The 21,826-nt window shown below is 44.7% G+C and overlaps 1 protein-coding gene across 1 annotated transcript in view; it reads right to left on the minus strand.

Annotated features, from left to right (window-relative positions):
- The window catches only part of CCDC83 (coiled-coil domain containing 83), a 472,571-nt gene that overhangs the window by 289,074 nt on the left and 161,671 nt on the right, over positions 1 to 21,826 (minus strand). The window contains exon 4 of the mRNA XM_069639776.1: positions 14,463 to 14,631. Coding sequence (XP_069495877.1) covers positions 14,463 to 14,631 — 169 coding nt within the window. The remainder of the gene's footprint in view (positions 1 to 14,462; positions 14,632 to 21,826) is intronic.

Raw genomic sequence — 21,826 nt, forward strand, 5'->3', positions numbered from 1 at the left:
AGAGAGTGACAGGAAAGGAGAGGGCAGGTGTGCCGATGAGGAGAATCTCTGTTTTACAGGCATTAAGGCAGAGATCATTGACGGCACCCCACTCCTGGGTAGCAGACAGACACTTGGAGATGAGAAAAGGAGAAGAGGTGGCGGGTGGAAGCCTGAAAACGAGCTGAGCGTCATCCGCATAGCACTGAAAGTTGGAGCAGAGAGCGGCAATACAGTGGGCAAGGTGTGCCAGGTATTTGTTGAAAAGCCAGGGAGCAAGGTTAGACCCTTGGGGAACACCACAGGTAGATAGTGAGATAGAGGAAATGAAGGACCCAATTTGGGAGGGTCGATCAGAGAGGAAAGAGGTCAGCCAGGCCAGGCCAGGTCCTGATCGGCTATACCCAGGTTATCATGGAGACAGTTGAGCAGGATGGCAGGGTTGACCATGAGAGTGAGTAAAATGGAGAGGAGAGAGAGTAAGATGAGCACAGAAGGGATGTTAGAGTCTAGGTTGGAGAGTAGGTCTTCACGGATGTTCAGGAGAGCAGTTTCTGTGCTTCTGGCAGCTCTAAAGCCAGACTGATGGTCATGGAGGCAACCAACAGAATCAGTGTGAATATTAAGCTGGGAGATGGCTAGCTTTTCCAGGAGTTTGCCCAGGAAAGGAGTGAGGGAGATCGGGCGATAATTAGCCGGGCAAGAGGGGTCGGCTGTTGGTTTCTTGAGAAGAGGGTGCACAAGAGAGTGCTTTAGAGGGGAGGGGAAGGTTCCAAAGGCAAAGGGGAAGTCGCAGAAGTCGGCCAGAGCAGGAGCAAGGGTGTCAATGTGGTCCTTGATGGTTTTAGACAAACAGGGAAGAACCTGTTTTGACAAGACTTTAATAGATCGGACTTGTCTAGAAACCTGATCAGTCGAGAACAGTGGAAAGGAAGAGAAAGAGGGAAGGGGTGCGGCTGCAGGAGGGCCAGAATTACCACAGGGGGGAAGAGGTGGAGAGGAAGAGAGGGTGGCCAGGATGTCCTGTTTTTTTTAGATGAAATGAGAAGCAAGGGCCGAGCAAAGGACCAGGGAGGTGACGGGAGAGGTAGAGACTGCAGCAGGGTTGCCCAGCTCCTTGCAGATTTTTAAAGAGTTTGGCTGAGTTGTTAGATGGTGCAGAGACGCGGGCTTGGATGTGGGCTCCCTTCTTAGTTAGAGCCGGTATTGCCATTGGAGCAGACAGCAGGCCAGTTTGTCAGAGGATATACAAGAAGCCCGCCATTTCCTCTCCACCACCCTACACTCGATTTAAGGGTAGCTAGGTCGGAGCCGTACCAAAAGTTACACTTGGCTTTGGGCTTCAAGTGATCCCACCAGGATGGCTCCCAGGAAAGTAGCAAGATGTTGCACTGACCAAAGACTAAAGTGGAATCAGCAGGAAACTATGTTGAGATTGCTGTGTTTAAATTTCAGATTTGCTTCCATGTATTGTTTCTGAAATATATTGCTATTGCAGATGGTTCAAAATATTTTTAGGAAAAGGTTTTCCTTACTCTGCAGTGCTGCATAGTGATTATCGCCTCATATTCTCAAGGACCCTACACATTTCAGAATAGCCACATTATTGCGTTGCTTTTTCAGACCTAAAGCTTTCAAGTGGAGTGACCAATTCAGTTTATGGCTAATAGTCATTTAACAGGGCTTTAGACTATACTGGGCAGATACATAACATTCGATTTAGCGGAATTTACCCTCAAATTACTGTCCTGCATAAAACGTATGCATGTGTTTAGAAGCTTCTGTAAGGTATGGTTGCGTGCCATCGGAACTGAATCGTCAGCGTAAACCAGAGCGGGAATAAGGTGGGTGCGCGCTCGGTGTACATCAAAGGTTCCTCCCACCAGTTCCCAAAGAAGGACATGGGTCTACAATTAAAAAGTTATAAAGCAAGAAAGTAGCCCTGTCTCAAACAGAGCTGCCCTTTAAAACCACTTGGCTCATAACAAAGCAAAGTAGTCAGGTCTGTGTGCATGGCGTGCACCAATTACACATTGAAAGGGGTGTTGAAACCCCTAGATTGAACAAGATCTCCCAAAAACTCATCATGTCGACAAAGACATGAGAAAGGCTCAATACATTCATCCTCATAGTCCCGTAACATACTAATGCATTATGAGATGCAAATTAGGGGTTTGCTCCGTGGTTCCTCTCCTGTCTTGGAAGCCATATTGTGCAATGGAGAGGATGTTGTTGGAGCGTGCCCAATCACGAAGACTAGTCCCAATTATCACTGCAAACACTTTAAAGTAGGAGCAAAGGAGGGAGTCAGGGAAGCAACATCCAGGGTCCATCATGTCTCCCTTCTTAAAGAATGGTGCATCAATGCCATGTCTCCAACTGGGGGAGATGCTTCCCGTTTAAATAACTCCATTCATAACTTCCGCCAGGATAGGGAACCAGGAAGATAACCATCACTTTGCCTGTCTATGGTTAGCACTGTCTCAGGATTGGTTGCCTTTTAAGCCGAGAGTAACCGTAATGCGCCTGCCAACCTGCCCACTTCTAATGGCACAAATGCCTCCCTACTTAGAGGCTCTCCAAACTCTCAGTAGTGGTAATGTGAGCACTCCCCTTACCTGAGTCCCATTATCCTGGTATGTAGCATAGACCGCCGCCATTGGGGCGCCTGCATTTTCTGTAGCCATTTACATCCAAAACATCAGGCCGTGCTTTTCTTTTGCCAGTGTCTGTAACTCTTTCAGGCTGTAACCTGGATTGGGGCCTTTGCTTCTCTTAGGCCTTCTACTTACTCCTTTATTCTTTATTCCCCTCATGGCAAGTATTACCTTATGTTGGTTTCTAGGTGCTACTAGGTGCTACTTGCCTGCGTGCAGCTGTCACGTGGCATTATGCTGTATTCATCAAAGCGCCAAAAGCACTTAACTTGGCTTCTAAGGAGCTTTCTCCAGCTAATTGCATTTCTATTTCTAGCAGTTTTCCTGCCACTAAATCTATAGTGAACAGGTCAGGCTATTTAATCATTCTCTTATTATTCCCCGTTGTTAATTTTCTTTTGCGTGGTGGTCTTTGGCTTGTTGTCGTTGTAACTGCACATTTGCCTTGGCACGCCTTTCATCAATGGGGCTCCCGTGCCCCACCCATGTCTTGCTCTGAAGGCTGGTCCCCCTTTCGCCCTCTGCCTCTGCTCACTTGTCTTTCCCCTCTCTCGCGCCCTCATCTAAAAGTGTGCACACTCCTTAGCCTCAATTGGAAGGGGTGGTCCCCCATTTCTCCCTCGCTGCCCCCCCAATGCCCCTGCTGGTATGCCCACTCTTCTTCCCGCCCAGGAAAGGGAGTCCCCTCTTCAAGTCCATCCCACCTGCGACTCCCCCTTTCAACTCTTAACCCCTCTATGCCCTACTCAGCCCGCTCCCTCCTGAGCTTCCACCGTGACCTACCTTCCAGAGCAACTCGTCTGCGCCATTTTTCTACTTCTCAGCCTGCCCTCTCTGCTTCCCTTCAGTTGCACTGAAGACACTGTGCAGTGCTTGCCACAAGGTGAAGACATACAATGCAATAGCAGCGTGGTTAAGACAGGTCACCTACTTTTCATACGCAGGGCTCTGTTAATCTGCTTTGAAACAATCCAGAGAATGACCATTTACTTTCCAGGAGACAGCTACTTCGAGTGCCTGGTAATCGGTATCCCCGAAGCCCTTATCGTGGTTTGGTTTAGCCCAGTGCTTAGAAGTGCCAGGGCCCAAAAGATCGTGGTTCACCAATAGCAGCCCCAGCAGCCCGGCTCAGGGCTAGATTGGCACGCCACCAGCCCATCACACTGCTGCTGCTCCATGTCACATGCTTGGCGCTGCAGCAACTGCTGGCACTGGCTAGTAGTGGGATGGATGGGGAAGGAGCACACATGGGTTGAGGAAGTATAGCCCAGCTTCATTAGACTGAGCTGCAATGGTATAGCATTGCCAAAATTCCATTATTCACAGTTAGCGCAGAGATCCATTATGCCCAATTAGAACAGCATGGCCAAATTCCATTAGGCCCAGTTAACATAGCATGAAGGTATTGCATTAGGCCCAGGGTTATCGGGTTCATTAGGTCCCTTAGCACGGCATGGGCAGTTTATATTAGGTCTCGGTTAACAAGTCCAGTGTACAACAAGGCAGTGGTTGGAAAGAGATGTGGTCTGCAAACTATGTTGGGGTGACGTTTTTTCTAACCCTGATTCTCACCCACTGCACTACATTTTGCAACTGTGGACAAAACTATTTAACTCTGTGCACCCCAATGGGAACACTTACACTTAGAAATTGACGTAATGTCAGTACATAGCTACAGGAATATATAAAACAATAATATAATCAGACTGCATCATATTAGAACCCATGTTGCTTCATGTACACTACGAAGAAATATAATTATTGAATGAGCTTAACCCATGTTTGCATGTTGCATTCACGTAATATAGCCTTGCTGTGCAAACTCCAGGTAATATATACAAATATTAACTATAATGAACTATAATGATAATTTGTTATCTTTATAGCACTTTCAGCAAAACACTGCATTTAGAACATGTTAACATAAAATTATCACCCAACCGAAGTTTTTACTCTTTTATCGACCTCAGGAGAATGAAAGGGTAAATTGGCCTTGAGGGATTCGACCCTGTGGCCTGCATATCGCACACAGATCACAGCAGCGAGAGGTCAACCTGTTGAGCTATCTTACTTATGCACTAATACACATGTATTTTGCTCAAACGTGCCCCATTCCACTTACTAACTGATTATCACTCTTTCAGGCAGAGACTGACTGAACCATGTGTAAAAGCATATAGGGATGTGGCAACTTTGAGTACATGTGACTGACTGTGCCCCAGCACAAGTGGCCTTCATGAAATACTGGCCTCTTGCGAAATGCATTGCACTCTATCCTTCACTAGAAAGGCTCTACTACGCAGACGTGGGCAAGTGGCTAAACTGGTGACTGTGGTCTTGTGTAATCTAGAATTGAACCCCCTACTAGGTGATATTGTGTAAACTGGGCCACATCTCCTTACCCTCATGTCTAAGTTTCCTTATATGCCTACGTCAGGAGTAATGTCTAAATGCCAGTCTACAAGTATCCAAAATGAGTAAACTAAAATGAATAGAAGGTGCGGCCGGGCCTGAGCCTGACCAAGGAAGGATTTTGCAGCTCAGCTGCAGTCTGCACACTCAAATTAGTGCCTATGCTGAAAAAGTGTGCCGGTGTTGGCCACCGGCAAACACCGGTACAAATTAAGCACTGCCCCACATTAATCCAGAGGCAGATTGTATTAATCAGGGAAATGGGTGACTTGTTCTTTTTATCTGCAAGGCACCACCTGTTGTTAAAATGATTGCCAAAGGAGTGGCAAATGGATTATGGTGCTCATGCGCTTAAGACAAATAATGTGCGGACACCAGGACGTTTATTTCCAACTCCTCTCTTTATTCTTTCCTCGTACATACGGTGGTGCCCCTCCACGTAATGTCACTTCCAATTCTCTGGATTACAACCGCAGTCCCTTGTATAACATAACGAAGAGGACTGCCTCAACAAGTACAGCCGACATTGTATCTTCCTACATTTTCCTCAATTAACCTTGTGAGTCTGATACGGGTGCGAGTAGGTCATGCCTCACACTACTGTTCCATGTTCGTCAACAGTTCTGTCCTTGTGATCCCGTTCTGTTCTCCATCCGACATTTCAAAGTCACCTAGGTGGAATGCGTTAGAGTCTAGTTCACCCACGTCCTGGTCTCTTGAATTAGGGGTACTCATTTGTCCTTTACATAGTTTGAAATGGGACACCTTTCTGAAGATTTCCCATTCATGGTCAACCACAGTCATCATTGTTCCAATTTTGTTTGTTAATGTAAGTGGTTCAGGATAAAAAGGGCTAAACTGAAGAGACGAAATGAGGATGAATATTATTTTTTCACATAATCCTTTAATTAATTAATCATTATATCTTAGAAAAGCCGCCAAAGTAGGCTAATTAGATTGTTGGACATACATATTACAAAAAACACAGAATTCAAACAATTTCATCAGTTAAATTTCATCACAATATTCATAAATATCACAAATCATGAAGTGCAATGTGAAATGTGCAAAATTCTACTCATGTATCTCACCACAATCCGACCCTGTGTATGTGTGATGGAATACATTCAGTGCAATATTAATACATAAAGATCCCCAATATTTGAAAATCTTGAAGACAAAACATTGAGTCTAAAAAGTCCTCATTGATGTGAAACACACATCATCACCAATGGAAAACAAGCATACACTACTAGGCAAGACAGATACAACACTGTCTTCCAAAAGTGCACTTTTCCAAAGGACTTAGAAATGTTCCTTCTTCCTAGTTTCAACTACTGTTTTTTCGTCAGGACAGCTGTATCGATTTACTTAACAGGAGTTCATGGCAGGAGTATGCGTCGGTTCTTGTAGCATGATCCACTGACACCGTATCTCTGGTCCATCAACAAGACGTGTTCTGGATGCTTGAAATAAAGGGCAATCAATCCCCCCACCACTGCCACTACAGCAAACAAAGCCTCTGGGTGCTTTGCCCAAAATGGTCATACAAAGCTGCAATTCCTCAAATGTACACCTGGGCCGCTGTCTTCTGCGAGCCTCACGCCTTAACGCAGATTGCTGGAGGTTGAAACACAGCCGAGTGCGCTTCTCTGGATAGTTATAGCGAGCCAGCGAGATATGTATGGGTAACCCCGGTGTAAGGGCAACCCTTTCTTGTGTTGCCCTAGGCAACCACAGTTCACATAATTGGTAGAACCCACGTGACCCACCATGTCCTGACGATTCTGGATTATGATGGTGGTGGCGTGTGATACTACTGGTCCGTATAACATAACGAGGAGGACTGCCTCAACCAGTAGAGCCAACATTGCAACTTCCCCCATTTTGCTCAATTAACCTTGTGGGTCTGATCCGTGTGTGAGTAGGTCATGCCTCACGCGACCGTTCCATGTTCGTCAACGGTTCTGTCCTTGTGATCCTGTTCTCTTCTCCATCCGACAGTTCACAGTCACCTAGGTGGAATGCGTCAGAGTCTAGTTCATCCATGTCCTGGTCTTTTGAATTAGGGGTATTCATTTCTCCTTCACATAGTTTGAAATGGGACACATTTCGGAAGATTTCCCACTCATTGTCCACCACAGTCATCATTGTTCCAATTTTGTTTGTTACTGTAAGTGGATCAGGATACAAAGGGGCCTTCTCTTTTCTTTTCTGAAGTTGCTTTACCACCACCCTATCTCCTACCTTGATTTCAGACTTCCTTGCCTTCCTTCTCCTGTCAGCATGTTCCTCTCACCTTATTTGTTGCGTTTACAACCTTCTCCCGCAGTTGCAGATCCTCTATATGGCGGTCATCCTCCGACATCGCATGTGGCAATGTGTCCTGATCATTCGTCCAAACATTATCTCTGATGGGCACTTCCCTTGGTTTTCTATCAGTAACTGATACAGTTTTTGTTCCAAGGGGCGATATCGTTAAGTGAGAGATTTGAAGGGCTCTCTTGATGTTAGTCATAAACTACTCAACAGTTTCATTTGCTTGTGGCCATAATGGTGCGACCCAGCGATGTATGCTGCGCAATTCATAAAGTCTTGACTCGCGAAAGGCAGTCCATTGTCTGACTTAACTACTTATTTATGTATTTATTTGTATTTTATTAATATACGTGTAAAGCACCGAACGCCTGAGGGCATTGGGACGCTGTAACAAAAACACCGAAGACATACCATTTAAAAACGGGACAAAGTAGATGGTTTCAGGTGCCATGAGGGGTGAAAAACCGTTATCTGAAAAGGTGATTTTTCAACTTGTGGTATTCCTCAAGCCATAAAAAGTGTATCTAGTGCAGAGAGGTCAATTGATGCAGCTGTAGACAACAGTATCTGTATTTTGGGGAATCGTGAGTATTCATCCATCAAAACTTATATATAGAGGCCATCCCTGACCGGACCAAAGAAATCAATAGCTACTTCATCCCAAATGTTGCATAGAAGAGGTGACAGCTGTAGTGGATTCAGATGTGTGGTTGACATTACAAGGCAACAGGTGGGACACTTCTTCAGATTTCCTTCTACCCACGTATCAAATTTAGGGAACCACACGCTCTGTCTGAGCATTCATTTTGTTGACACAATTCCTCTGTGGCCTTTGTGCACAAGATCAATCACCTGCTGACGAAGGATGGACTCAAACGCCTCCTGACAGTGCAGGGCCCACACAAACTTCGATTGGACTTTGTTGAGTTTATGCAGCGGTGCACTGACTGTCGTGAAGTCCTGTATGTACCTCAAACAGTAACTCACCAGTCCCAAGAAAGAGCGATGGATTGTCTGACATATTGGCAGGCCTCAGTGTGTCATTTAGAGCAGCTACTTTCTCTAGGTCCGGTCGCATTCCATCATCTGAGAATATGTGACAGAACCACTTTATTTTACCCTTTGTGAATTTGCCTTCAGCACCATACACACCCGCCAGGTGAAGCATTTTGTTGTGTCGTTCAAGTGATGTGCTAACACTTAAAATGTCATCACTGTAATTATTGCAGTCAGGTATGTGGCGGATGACTGTATTAATCTCTATTTGAAGATATCTGCTACAGAGGAGACACCGAAGCTGAGGCCTTTGTATCTGTAGAGTCCTAGATGGGTTATAAATGCTGTGATGTGATGTGATTCTGGAGCTAGCTCCAACTAAGGCTGACCCTTGTTGAGGTCTAGTTTGGAGAACAGTGTTGCTCCATTCAAAAGGTGAATCAGGTCTGTGATTCGTGGTGCTTGATGCCGTTCCCTTTGAATCCCTTGATTCAGGCACCTTATATCCATGCAAAGGTGAATAGATTTATCAATGCTCTTTTTCGGAACAGGGACAATGAGGGATACTCACGTCGTAAGTCCGGTGAATGGTTCTATTATATCCTGATCCAGAAGTTTGCGTAGCTCCTTCTGCACTTAATGTTGTCTGTTGATCGGTATGCCCTTATACTGTTGTGCTATTGGCTTGCTGGCGTTGTTCATATGCAATTGTATCCAATAGTCTTTTTGGTTTTTCCAAACCTTGAAACAGTGAAGGAAATACTTGTTCAATGTTCTGAGTTCTGGTTTATATTTGTGTGCTCAGAGTCTGTAAAGAATGTGCACTAATCCTTTGTCCAATGCGGTTTTGAAACTCAGGATACATCCACTGTTATCTACAGCCCTAGGAACATGTAGTTGAATGCATGCAGAGTGCGACTTGTAGCAGGGAATGTCCCCCTGCATGATAATGGAGTGTGTGACCCATATGGGCATATGTCCCTCAGTTAGTCGCAGTGGTGATGCTCTTGGTAAGTAGTCATAAACATTCTTACTGATTACGTTGACTGTCACTCCTGTGTCCACCAGGGATTCTTTTGTGATGCCATCCACTTGATGCAGTATGGTAGGATTATAATCAAGCACCGATTTATTCCCAAGTGCGAAAATGATCTCCTTGTTATGAACTGGAATCACCTCCTGAGGGTGATATGGCATCAGGATATCTGAAGTTGTGCCTTGGTCGCCTGTGGCCTTTTCGCTCTGGCAAGTGATTTTCACATCTAGTGTGGTATCTTCTATTGTCTGAAATGCGATGTTTGTGTCTTCTCTCCTTTGTTGGTTGTCACTCCTTTACTGTGGTTGTGGAGGAGGAGGTGGAGGCATAGCCATGTGCGTTGAATATTTCACATTGCGACAGACCACCTTGAAGTGATTGTCCTCTCCACAAGCTGTGCAAGATTGACCTATCGCTGGGCAGGCACATTCATGCGGGAAGTTGTATCTGCATCGGAAACAGAATTGTCCATGCGTTTCATCTGTGGTGCCTCAGATGTCGTGGAGGATATTTTGTTTAGGACAGACTGTTGGTTCGGATTTGATAGCACTTTCAATTTGTCCATAGTCTACACTTGTGATTCAATTGCTAACTCATTTCGAGACATTGTCAGAATCTCTGCTAGTGGGCAGGATTTCTGAATAACTTTTTCCAAAACAGGGATGACTGACCCCACTATTATTTGCAACCGGAAAGCCTCATCATTCGAATAACAATGACATTCGCAGTGTTTTGGCAAGGTTTTCAGCCTCATCATGAAGTTATCCATTGTTTAACCTATGTCCTGTATAATGGCATGAAACATGTGCCACTGATCATTAACACTGATGTGAGGCACAAAGTATTCAGAGGTAGTGCCGCCTTTAAATCAGCAAACATGGGAGTGGCTTCATCAGGGAGTTCATACAGTATGTCTTGTACCGAGAACCCCTCTGCTAGCATGAGAAGGCTCTTTTTCCTATGGCCATCCAGTGGCCCCAGGGCATCAATGTACACATTAAAATGTCGTATCCATTGCACCCAACTGGGGACCCTGATTGCTGGTGCCAGATAAATCAAATGCAATTGGTAGCTGCAGCGATTGTGCGTCAACTCTTGACTAAGGAAACATTCTGGGAGATGAGTGTTTCTCTGACATGTTACGTCACAGCAAATGTACAAATGTGGACACTCACGCAGTAGTAATATAAGTAATACCTCTTCTCAGCAACTCTTTAGCGAATTAAAGGCCCATTGACTTGCTCCTCACTGAATCCGCTGGTGCAGTGCCACTTGCTCCATGTGGCGGCAACCTTCCAACTTGTAGCGGTCCTCTGGAAACACAGAGTGCATGGACCTGCACATGGCGCCTGCATTACATGGCCAACCAGACATCTAGGCATGAACGCAGTTGAAATGCGCCAGCGGCACAGCAGGGACAGGAGCCCTCTCCCCTTGGAATCACAAGCGCTGCAGTGAGTCCTCGTAGCTCAGTGTATGCACTGCACTACAGGAACTGCCACATGGTTAATCTCCACGTTGAGTGTGGCGCAAAAAATATTTTCACAGCGGACCAAACTGTGTAACGGATCACCACCACTGAGAAAGGGGCTGCAAACACCGCACACAGGCCCTTTCCCCTTTGCCGCCAATGTCATGTGCAATCGGATTACGGTGCTCGCCTGCTTCAGACAAATAATGTGCGGACACAGCTCTATTTCCAACTCCACTCTTTATTCTTCCCTCGTACATACTGCCATGCTCCTGCCCATAACCTCACTTCCCCTTCTCTGAATTACAACCAAAGTCCCTCCTACAACATAATGAGGCGGACTGCTTCAACAAGTAGAGCCGGAATGACACTATCCATTTCAAAGGTCACTTCTTTGTACCATTGACATAACTTTGCATGGCAAGGTGAGGGCTTCCAGACTATTGCCCTAGTTATCTTCCCTGGATGTCGTTGCTATATTGATGCATCTTCATGCTTCGTGTAAAGTTTGTTTCTGGTTGATTACATGGATTACATTATTTATGGAGAGGTAGTCTCTGCTAATAGGTGGTTTCCCAAAAGATATTGCTGGGCTGATACTGTTTGTGAGGCCCTTGTCTACCTTATGTTCCATCAAGAAGACCACATTTGCTAGACCTGTCTGCATACTCTCTATATTTTATTATCTGTTCACAATCGTGATGTCCAGCGATACTCCTCCAGGCACCGGTTTACTCTGGAACGGTCGCCTCTTTTTAAGTCAACACTTTTGAACCTTATATTTGGATTTTTAGTTTTCATGCAAGCTTTTTTTTATACGTTCTTAATTAGCTATGATTTGCTGGTTTTGTTATTTAATATTTGTATTTTTGGGTTGAGATATTTCCTTGAGATTAGTGGTAACTTCTGACACCTTCTCTGCTTCCTTGAGTAAGCTTGTTCCCTGGCACATGTTTTCTTGGTGTCACCAACTCTGATAAATGGTGGACCCTCTGGAAGAGTGGAGGAATGTGCCAGCGTAATATCTGAAGAATATCATTATGATTGTTCTTTTATAACGCACTTAATACCAGAGATTGGTTTCTAAGAGCGGGATCGGGATTTAAACCTGTTTTGCACTTCGTTATCTTGCTTCCAAGTCAAACGTGTTGCCCCTGAGCTATCCTTCCTCGCCAAATGCAGAAGATGATTTTATAACGCATAATTCCACCCTGATAGTAGATTCTCTTTCTATTATCTGCATTTCTAGAGCCTCCATCGCTTTGTACAGGAACATTCCAAATGGACTTTTAACTTCTTCTTTACTTAGATAGCCATCAGTTAGTGGTGAGCCGACCTTTCTTCTACTCATTTTTGTGACACTTCTCCCTGAGACGCTGGACATGCGGCCCCCACTGGCACTTGGCAGGTAATGAGGGCAACTGTGTTGTTATTCAGTAACTCCAGCTCCCTCGGATTGATCCCTTATGTGGTGAGGTGCAAGCATAACTGACCAGGTTTCATCCTCTGGCTCCCACGCTCAGGGCCACCATGGCAACCACCCAGAACATAGAGTTCCTTAAGCAATTATGGCAGTTCTGGTTCACTTCCTACAGTCTAGGTAGAAGCACAGTTCACAGGTCACATCAGTTCAGAAAGTCAGAGGGCAGTAGTTTGATTAGCCTGTTGGATCTGTTGAATATGTTGGATCTGCTGGGTTTTGGTGATTACTCTTTGCATTCTGCTAACATTCAGTTCTGGCTTCCAAAAATGCTTTTTAGCACTCCATCAGTTTGCCTATAAATGACTTTAGTCAGCCAAAACGTGACCATAACATATATATACTGGACTAATATGACATGATATTAGCACAAAGTGGTGACATGCGGTAGGGCAGAACGACTAAGGGAGAGGGGTGGAGGAGCGGGGGATGATAGTAAAGCTTCAACATGGCCTGTCATCATCTCCCTTGACAGCTTTGCTCTGTCAACAATCAAGGCATCAAGGTGCCAGTTATAGAATTGGTAACTGTGGCCTCTGCAAGGCCACAGTCAAGTTGGCAGCCAGATCACTTGATTTATTTGTGCCATGCTTATTCGCTCGGCTCACGCAGGCTGGGCAGAGGTTAATCAGCTTAGGACAGCTCAATAAAGCTGCAGCTTTCATGCTTTGAGGTTTCTTTGGTGCAGTGGACCAAAGTGGGGGCAATAGACTGGAGTCTTACTGTGGATCCTAGCATGCCTAACCTACGTGATCAGCCATTTCTCTCCGCCAGCCCTCTCCGTGATCAGCCATTTCTCTCCGCTAGCCCTCTCTCCACAAGCAACCGCAAGCTGTACTGGATGCTGACATGTCAGCACGCCGACATCAGCATCATCACCAGAAAGTACACATATATCTAGAGATCTGTCTACAAAGGCTAAGGAACGAAACACCTTTAAGAGTAATTCATTGATACAAGAGTAATTCATTGATACAAGATAACAATAAAAATAACCAAGCATTGCATTGAGCCATCATGTTCTCTATGTGTAGTAACAAGCATGGTTAAGTAAGGAATTGCTCCTAGTGAGGAAGGTGTTCATTCTAGGGTCTTAGGATCATAAGGGTCGCAGATGCCATAAATACCTGCAAAGCTTTCAACATCTGAACACCACTTTCCGAACGTACCATTTGGGTCTGAACAATCAACACTTTAGCTTGTGTAACAACTCTGTTAGAAATACCAGCAGCTGTACCATACAGATCATAATGGAAAAGAATGGGGCGGGGATCCCGTGGCAGGCCCTTCTCTGCACTTCATGGATGTTTGCTGCCCTCATTACACATGTGACATGGGGGGAAATGTCAAAAACTGCTAGTTTTTGGAGATAAAGGAAGTTAACAATTGAGTTTTGGAAAACTTTCCTTGGCATTTGCCGAAATTGTGTAGAATTTGGAAATGAATCAACGGTAACTGTAAGTAAGGAGAGGAAACTAATTGATTAGTCTCTTTCCAAGTGACTTGCAGGAGGTTCCATTCTGCTTCATTGAAGCACCAATGTACTTGGTTTATGGGCAAAGGAAGCTGTGATGCACTTCCGAACTCCAGCGGATTTCCCGGGCTCTCTTCTGCATTATTTCTCCACTATCACTCTAGTCTAGAATGCCTGATTCCATGGGGTGCAGCCTGCCTTCTATCTTGGATTGCTCTTCTGCCTCTTCTGGAGACCCCACACTTGGTCTGCTGGAAGGAAGGGGGAACATGGTGGCGCATCTAGGGAGGGGCCTGGGATCCCACGTGCTACCCCTGGAATCTGATTGGCCACCCCAGGTGCCACCCCATTATCCTAAACTATGATCACTATGTGTGTGCACGCTCGTACTTCATGCCACCCCTGCATAAGTCAGTGCCCCACTTGGGCCACCCCAGTCAAAAGATCCTGGACATGCCACTTACGTGGTTACGGTGAAGGTGCAATGCTGCACTGCTCTCACCTCCAACCCTCAGCGGTTTCACTATTTCCACCAGCTGCCTGGAAGATGCTTTCACAATTCTCTTTCTTTTCAAAGAAACTAGAAAACAGCATTCAATAAAAAACACTTCTCATAATGCCTTGCAATGAAGGCTCACCTTCAAAATTACTTTCCATAGTTTTGATATACTCCCACTTTTCCTTGATCGCTTGGTCCACTTGCTCGCGGTTTACCACCTCCTTTTTGGAAAGTTCTTTATCCTGCTTCTTGGCCTCATCTAAGAGATCCCTGATGTAGACCAGCTGTTCTGCCTTCAGGCGCTCATTCTACAAAAGAAAAGCAGAGCATCACCTCTGTTGGAAATGACTAAACATAAATAACAAATAAATAATTATTTCACCACACACTGTGCGCTCTTGACTTTGATAACTTGTCAAAAGAACACTCCTGAGCAATCAAAAAAATATGTTGGACTTCGCGAAAAAAGGTATCTTTAACAGCGGAACCACAGAAGGCCTTTTAAGGCTCAGCTTAAGGCAGACAAATCTGAACGTTCTTCAGTGATGTATACATCAACAATATAAGTATATCTGCGGCTCTCCAGATGCTTTGGACTATGTCTCCCATGATCCCTCATCATTGACCAGGCTGGAAGCGTTGATGGGAATTGCAGTAGAGCATATCTGGAGGGGGCAAAGGGTTCCAGACACAGTGAGTGGCAATTGATAATGTAATTATTAAACCTGAAACATTACTTTGGCGGTGCCTATGTTTTGCAGGATGAAAGTGGGCTACGGTCTTCTCTTGCCGGGCTCTGAGAGGGCATTTTATCTGATTCCTGCACTGAAGGCCACCATATGGCAGGATCTACCGCTGTCATATTACTGGGACATTGAGATCCTGGTCATTAATATTGCCTACATTGACTGATCATCTATGGAGCAGGATCTCTTCTTCATATTGCACTCCTAGATCAGAGAAGGGTGGTAAGAATTACTTTACTGCTTTTAACCTGAGCCCTCTTTGGTGGAAAGTGCCTTATACTTGTCGCCTTTCACTTTGGTTACATATTCCTAATATTTATAATCCTAAACATGTAAAATGGGTCAGCGGGTTAAGCATTCCCTACTGAGATCTGTGCGTGATCTTCCAGTTGCAGGTTCGAATCCCGGCAAGGCCAACTCAGCCTTTCATCCTTCCAAGATCGATAAATGAATACCAACTTCAGTTGGGTGATATTTGTATGTATATATGTTCTCTGTAAAGTGCTTTGGTGAAAGCGCTATATAAATAACACATCATCCTATGAATTATTTCTCTGCTCATGCGGCTTTGTATCTTGTGCATAGCTCTTCACGTCAAGCCCCTGATATGAATATTGTCTGTGCCAGAAATACGAGTGTGTGAGTGAAGGAATGTTCTTGTGTCATATTTTTATACCAGGAAATGGACACTAGTTGCACAGTAGAAAAGATAAACCTTATCCCGTGCAGATGACTTCTGCAAAGTCTTTAATGTCACCTACAGATAACCACACAGTGGCACGTATAGATTCCTTGGCACATTGCCTGTATCATACTTTTCAGATGGAACAATCATCTATTATTATTTTATTTTTGCATTTCTAAAGCGCTCACACAGCCCGCAGGCATCGAGGCGCTGTTACATGAATTGTTTTGGTTTTTTTAGTTACTTAATTGTTTTTTGTTTTTTAATCTTAGTTGCAATTTATAATCGCTTAAACACCCGGAGGTTTCTAAGCGCGGACCCAGGGATCAAACCTTTGTTGCTTCGTGTCGTTTTGCTTCCAAGGCACGCACGTTGCCGCTCAGCTATCCTCCCTCGTCAGTTCTCTCTGGAGTTTAAAAACGAGGGGCCTGATTCTAAAAGATTTGCACTGGCACACATTTGGAGATACCTGTAAGCATATCAGATCTGCAAATCATGAATTGTGTCTCATTCTATCAGCCCATATCACTGTATACAATAACATTATTTTAATTTTGGCCAAAATTACATTTTTGGCTCTCAAAAAATATGCAGCTCTCAATAAGCCTAGGAAAACTGTTACACGATACACTGCTTTGTACAGCCTGGGCCTCAGTACAAGGTCGGCGGTAAGCCGCCGGTGCTACCAGCGGGTTGTCCCCAACCTCATAACACCATTCCGGCGCCTGAAATTCTGGTACCACCGGGACATTACTAGTGCCGGCGGCCCGGGATATCAGGCGGCGGAAAGTGCAAGTCTCCGTTCTCGTGGCGTCCAATAGGACGCCACGGGAATGGGGACACAGAAGCACCGGCACCATTGGTAACAGTGCCTGTGCTTCTGTGAAAACCATGCCTGCAAGGACCAGTGCTCCCAGCAGGTCAGACCACCAAGGAGCACCAGCCCCTGCAGGCATTCTCATAGTCTGGCAGTCCGGAAAGGGTGCTGGTACGTTGCTATCGGTACCCTTATTTCCAGAATGCCAGACTTGGAATGAGGCCCCTTGTCTGTGTTTAGGTCTGCTAGTTGGTCCAGCAAGAGCTGCGCGATTTACTCAACAATTTATCTACAACTCTTAGTGAGATCTAATATAGCATTTTAAAACTGTAATCTACCTGCTTGAATCTGTGGAAGCAGTTAGTTCCTTATGTCTCTCATAGGCTCCTGGACGTACTGCTACCTTTTTTGAAATATTTGCAAGGAAATGGGGGATGGTCACCCTGAGTTACCTGGGGGCAACCAGCCGTGGACTCCCTGCTCACTGTGCTCTTAGAGGCACAGCTTCACCTGATGAGGCCCAACAAGGCTGAAACACGTGCATGGGATTTTTGTTGGTACTCCGGTTCAGAGAGGAATTGCCATAGCATTTTGGTGCTGGACTGCCCATGTGGGCAGGACAGAGACTGATATGCAAATGGTTATTTCCCATCTGTGAAAGGTACAGTGAGCAAAAAGCGTGTGTTGCAAACTCTCATCTCAGAACAGGTTATCGTGCCATGTTCTTTCTGGAGAGGAGCACCAGCTACCTTTTTTTGAAATATGAGCCACAGGCAGAGCAGCACTTCAGCCATAGCTGGGGATTTAACACAGTAAACATTTTGAAAGACTGTGATTGGATAGTGTAAAAAATGATTTGAGCAAAAAAGAGGGGGTTGCCCTTTTTTGAAGGGGGCTGTGGTGTTGGAGGAGTAAACATGAACAACAACAAGAAGACACCACTAGCTACCCACCTCAACCACACTACAGTTGTAGATGACCTACTTAACAAGAGATATTAAATATCATCAAGTTACTTATTCACCCAAAGGCATAGTATCAAAGAAAACATATTTTAATTCATATATCTCAAACAATTTACTTTCATAAAGCTTTTAAAACACTAATACATGCGAGTGTTGTTTGAAGAAGAACACAGAGAACAAAAAATGGAATGAAACCAACACTGTCAGCTGTTTCTCTATCGAACGCAGGTGTAACTGATATGCATTTACTGGTTACGTGATGTTAGTAACAGTGTAACAGTGACTTGAGCCATGTACAGATATTTACAAAACATGGATTCACCGCGTCTACACTGTAGTGTGTTTCTGGGGCAAGGAACAGCACTTCAGTAGTCTGAATTTTGCTAGTGATGTCCCGAGACCTGTCTTCAGGACATAGGGAATTAGTGAGAGTGGTCCACTACATTTGATGCATGGAGCCTGTGCATCATTGTTGGGACCTAAAAACGGATAAAAGGCACTCAGTTAAGGAAAACGTCTACAAAGCCTAATGGGTAATCACAAAATACCAAACGCACTGTGAGAGGTGGAGTAGGGATCCTACTAACCTTCTATTAATTTCTTTTAGGTGTGGCGGGCAAGATGGTTTAGACAGAACAGTAATATCGGTTCCGCATCTGGATTAATACGCAACTGTGAACAAACAGATATAGCAAAATGCATATGATATTAGATGCATCTGTGTTCATATGGGAGAACAACTTCAATTTAGTTTTTTAGACAGTGTGTTAACATAATTACTGTCTCTATTGGATGAAGAGGACAAACGTTCCTTTCAATAATAGATTCAAAGGATCACGTTCCTTCAGAAGCAGAAAACTGTGGACTGTTTTGCCCACAATGCATCAGAGTGTCCTGTGGGGGCACAAAAAAAAAAATAATGTGTGCTGTCACCATATGTTACATTGTGGGCTGAAAGTACGAATAAATCTCGAATTCGTATCCAAAGCAGAAACACTTACTTAATGTCTGTCTGTCAATGGATCCATGCTACGGATGCAATCGGATGGTGTATGCCTCTCTCAATGCATGGTGATGACTAAACCTGCGTTCAGTGTTTACACGCCTGTATAAAAAATGACACCCATTAGTGTGTTCCATTCCAAACAGAGTGTAAAATAATAGATGTACGTAAGCGGGGTACCCGAGAAGGAGCCTGTGGAGCCACACGCTTACCGCCAAGCACTGGCAGCTGTCCTCTTATCTGGGACGAAGTGTAGAAATGAATAAAGAACTTCATTTCCCTTGCATGAGTATATAAAGGCGGCCGCTCATTTCTGTCCATGTCCGCGATGTACAAGAAATCAAAGACGGATTCACGAGTAACGAGGCTTGTCCACTGTTGTTCATTGAGTCCCTAAAACAGTGGGGGCACCATCTTAGAAGGTATTTATTTCCTATTATCACTTTCCGCAGAAAATGGCAACAAGACACCAAAAATGCCTGAGTAGTCATTATGTTGTGCACTATTGGCGTATATGTATAGCAAGCCAAGTTAATTATACAATACAATGGGGTGCATTTCTCCCTATTTGTGGTCTGTTTAAATAGCAGAATCATGTCTTGACAGTACAAACACAGAAGCACTTATCATCACAAAAGACGAAAGTAAATATGTCCACATCTACAGACCTGATGGAGTAAGGTACTCAGTGTGCCCTACAGACTTAACTGTATGGCTATCCCTGTGGGTACCAACCACAAATCCAATGAACTGCTAGTGGTGTGTCAAGTGTCTACTATGGATGAGACATCATATGTTATATGTCAGAGGGTATTAATGAACAAATAAATTCCATTCAACAGCTATGTTTAGATCTGTCTGAGCAGTTTTGAGATCATAGATCCATTTCTGTTCTAGTTTTTTCAGCGACATATCTCTTTCACCCCCTCATGGATGTGCCTTTGTTGTCTGTATAATAAACCAGAAGATATCTTCGCTAGTGTGGTTAGCCTCTTTGAAATGGGCGACAAGTGGCTTGTCCGGTGTCTCATTGCGGATTGCTGAGCGATGTTCACCTATCCGAAGCTTAACCAGTCTTATTGTTTTGCCCACCTATATAAGCCCACACGGGCATCTTATCCCATAGACTACCCATTTAGTGAGACAGTTTGAGAAGACTTATATTTACAAAGACGGCCTGTCAAGTCAATCTATTTCATTTTGTTAGTGAGGTGGCACACAGAACATTGACCACATTTAAAGTATCCTTGTACTGGTGGTAAGTCTCACAGGTAGGTCCCACATGACTGGGTGATCCTGCGCCATCTCAATGACCAGTAAGAGTCCACAAAACAAAAATAGGGTCTTCTAGTATTGGAAAAGAAAATCCAGGAAGAATCAACAATACCTGAAACTAAGATACTCTTTGAAAAAATTGAGGAAGAAATGAAAGAATTCAAAACCTTTACTCTTGAAAAAAAGATCTGGAAACTTAAGAAAGATATTCTTAATTATAAAGAGGAATCTACCTATCCGTATCTGAACCCTGGCTACTTTCAACAGCAAAATTCTTACCAGGCTGGTGCAAGAGGTCTCACAAATAATAGAGCCTCCAGTAACAAATACGTCACTTTTTCCAACTCCTCCAACAGTAGTGACTCCGACTCTACAGCAGCACAACCTTCCCCTAGCAGAGGGGGTCAGACACAGAGAGGTACACAACTTCAATTTTTTCAGGGACGAGGGAGAGGGGGGAGGAACAAACAGTGGGGCAACCGCACGATGCCCACACGGCAGTGGCAACCCCCTCAGAACAACTGGTAATTCCTATTTTTAACCTAAGCTCACGCTCCTTAGGTAATGCTGAAATCAGTGTGTTGAGCAAAGGGTTATCGTTTGTTCCCACCAAGACAGCCAATAAGTTCACCAACAAAATGGAAATGAGGAACTTTTTTAGATCCTTAAGGCTCAAATATTTTTTCCGCAATTCCAAAGACGAAATATGCCAAAATGAGAACAAAACAGGACTAAAACCTCCGTCGATTTCACACCAACGTCAGTCATCTCTCCTGAGATCCTTACTGTTGTGACACAAACCAAGCCAGGTAGGATTAAATGTTAGTTTTTTACTTGTTACTGACGACACATTGTAGAGACCCCCAACCAGCCCTGCAGCACATCCAACATCAACTGCTGTTTGTCAAAGCATAGCATTCCAAGAATGCTCACAATGGAACTGCATGACCTCACAGCTAGTACAAGTAAGATCAATATAGAAACATAGTAGCAGTGCTAACAAGGCATCATCATAACACACCCCCTCCCTTATCTAAAACAGAAGAATAAATATATACATTGACATTTCAACATGTTGCAAAATGGTTGCTACAGAACACAGATGGAAAATAAATAAGCGTAATAACAAACAATAATACAAGGCAGGTTGCCAAAAGATAATGAGCAACTGAGCATGAAAAAAATTACATTACTCCTCATTTCCTTATTCTAGCAACTCTTGATAAGTTCCATATTTGACCACTTCCCAGTTTCACAGCACCCTCAAAAACTTGGGCAACCCTAACAGGATCCGAATACAAAGGATCATCCTTCTTAGGAATAACAGCTCCTCTTAGTCTAACAAACTCACCTACCTCAACAGTCGTTCTCTTCCTGGGAAACTTCTCATTGGTTTTCCTAACCCATTTTCCCTTTCGCTCTTCCATCCTCTTTTTCACGTCATCCACTACTTTATCTGTCTCTCTTGCCCGACCAAGCCAAGCCGGAGACAGCAATGTGTTTCCCCTTCAACCTCTCATTAACTCAAAAGGATTGACCCCCGTTTCAATATTGGGAGCCATCCACAATGCATACATCTGTTTTTTGACCGCAACCTTCCTGTCAAAACCACATGCACTTGCCCCTCTAATTCCTTCCATTATACATTGGTTGACTCTCTCAATCATACCATTACCTTGGGGATAATAAAGCGCAGTTTTTGTGTTTTATCCCACACTTGTACATATACTCTTGAACTAATCCCCCAATAAACTGTGGACCATGATTGGCCACCAGGGGGCGCGTAGGTGATGGCTGCCTGAGCGTCGCTCTCCCGCCGTCCGAGGCCGATTAACGGGGATTGAGCCCCCCCCCCGGACCCCCCCGGCGGCAACGCAGAGCAGGATCGGCAACCGGACCCTCCCCTGCGCCCCCGGCGCGAAAGAGCGGACTCCGGGGTCCACGAGGGGCCAGAGAACGGACTTTGCAGCCCGGGACGAGGGCGCGCCGAGCGAGCCCGCGGCCTCCCTCGG

The sequence above is a fragment of the Ambystoma mexicanum genome, chromosome 7q (assembly GCF_040938575.1).
Source record: "Ambystoma mexicanum isolate Mex_15411 chromosome 7q, UKY_AmexF1_1, whole genome shotgun sequence".
Classification (NCBI taxonomy): domain Eukaryota; kingdom Metazoa; phylum Chordata; class Amphibia; order Caudata; family Ambystomatidae; genus Ambystoma; species Ambystoma mexicanum.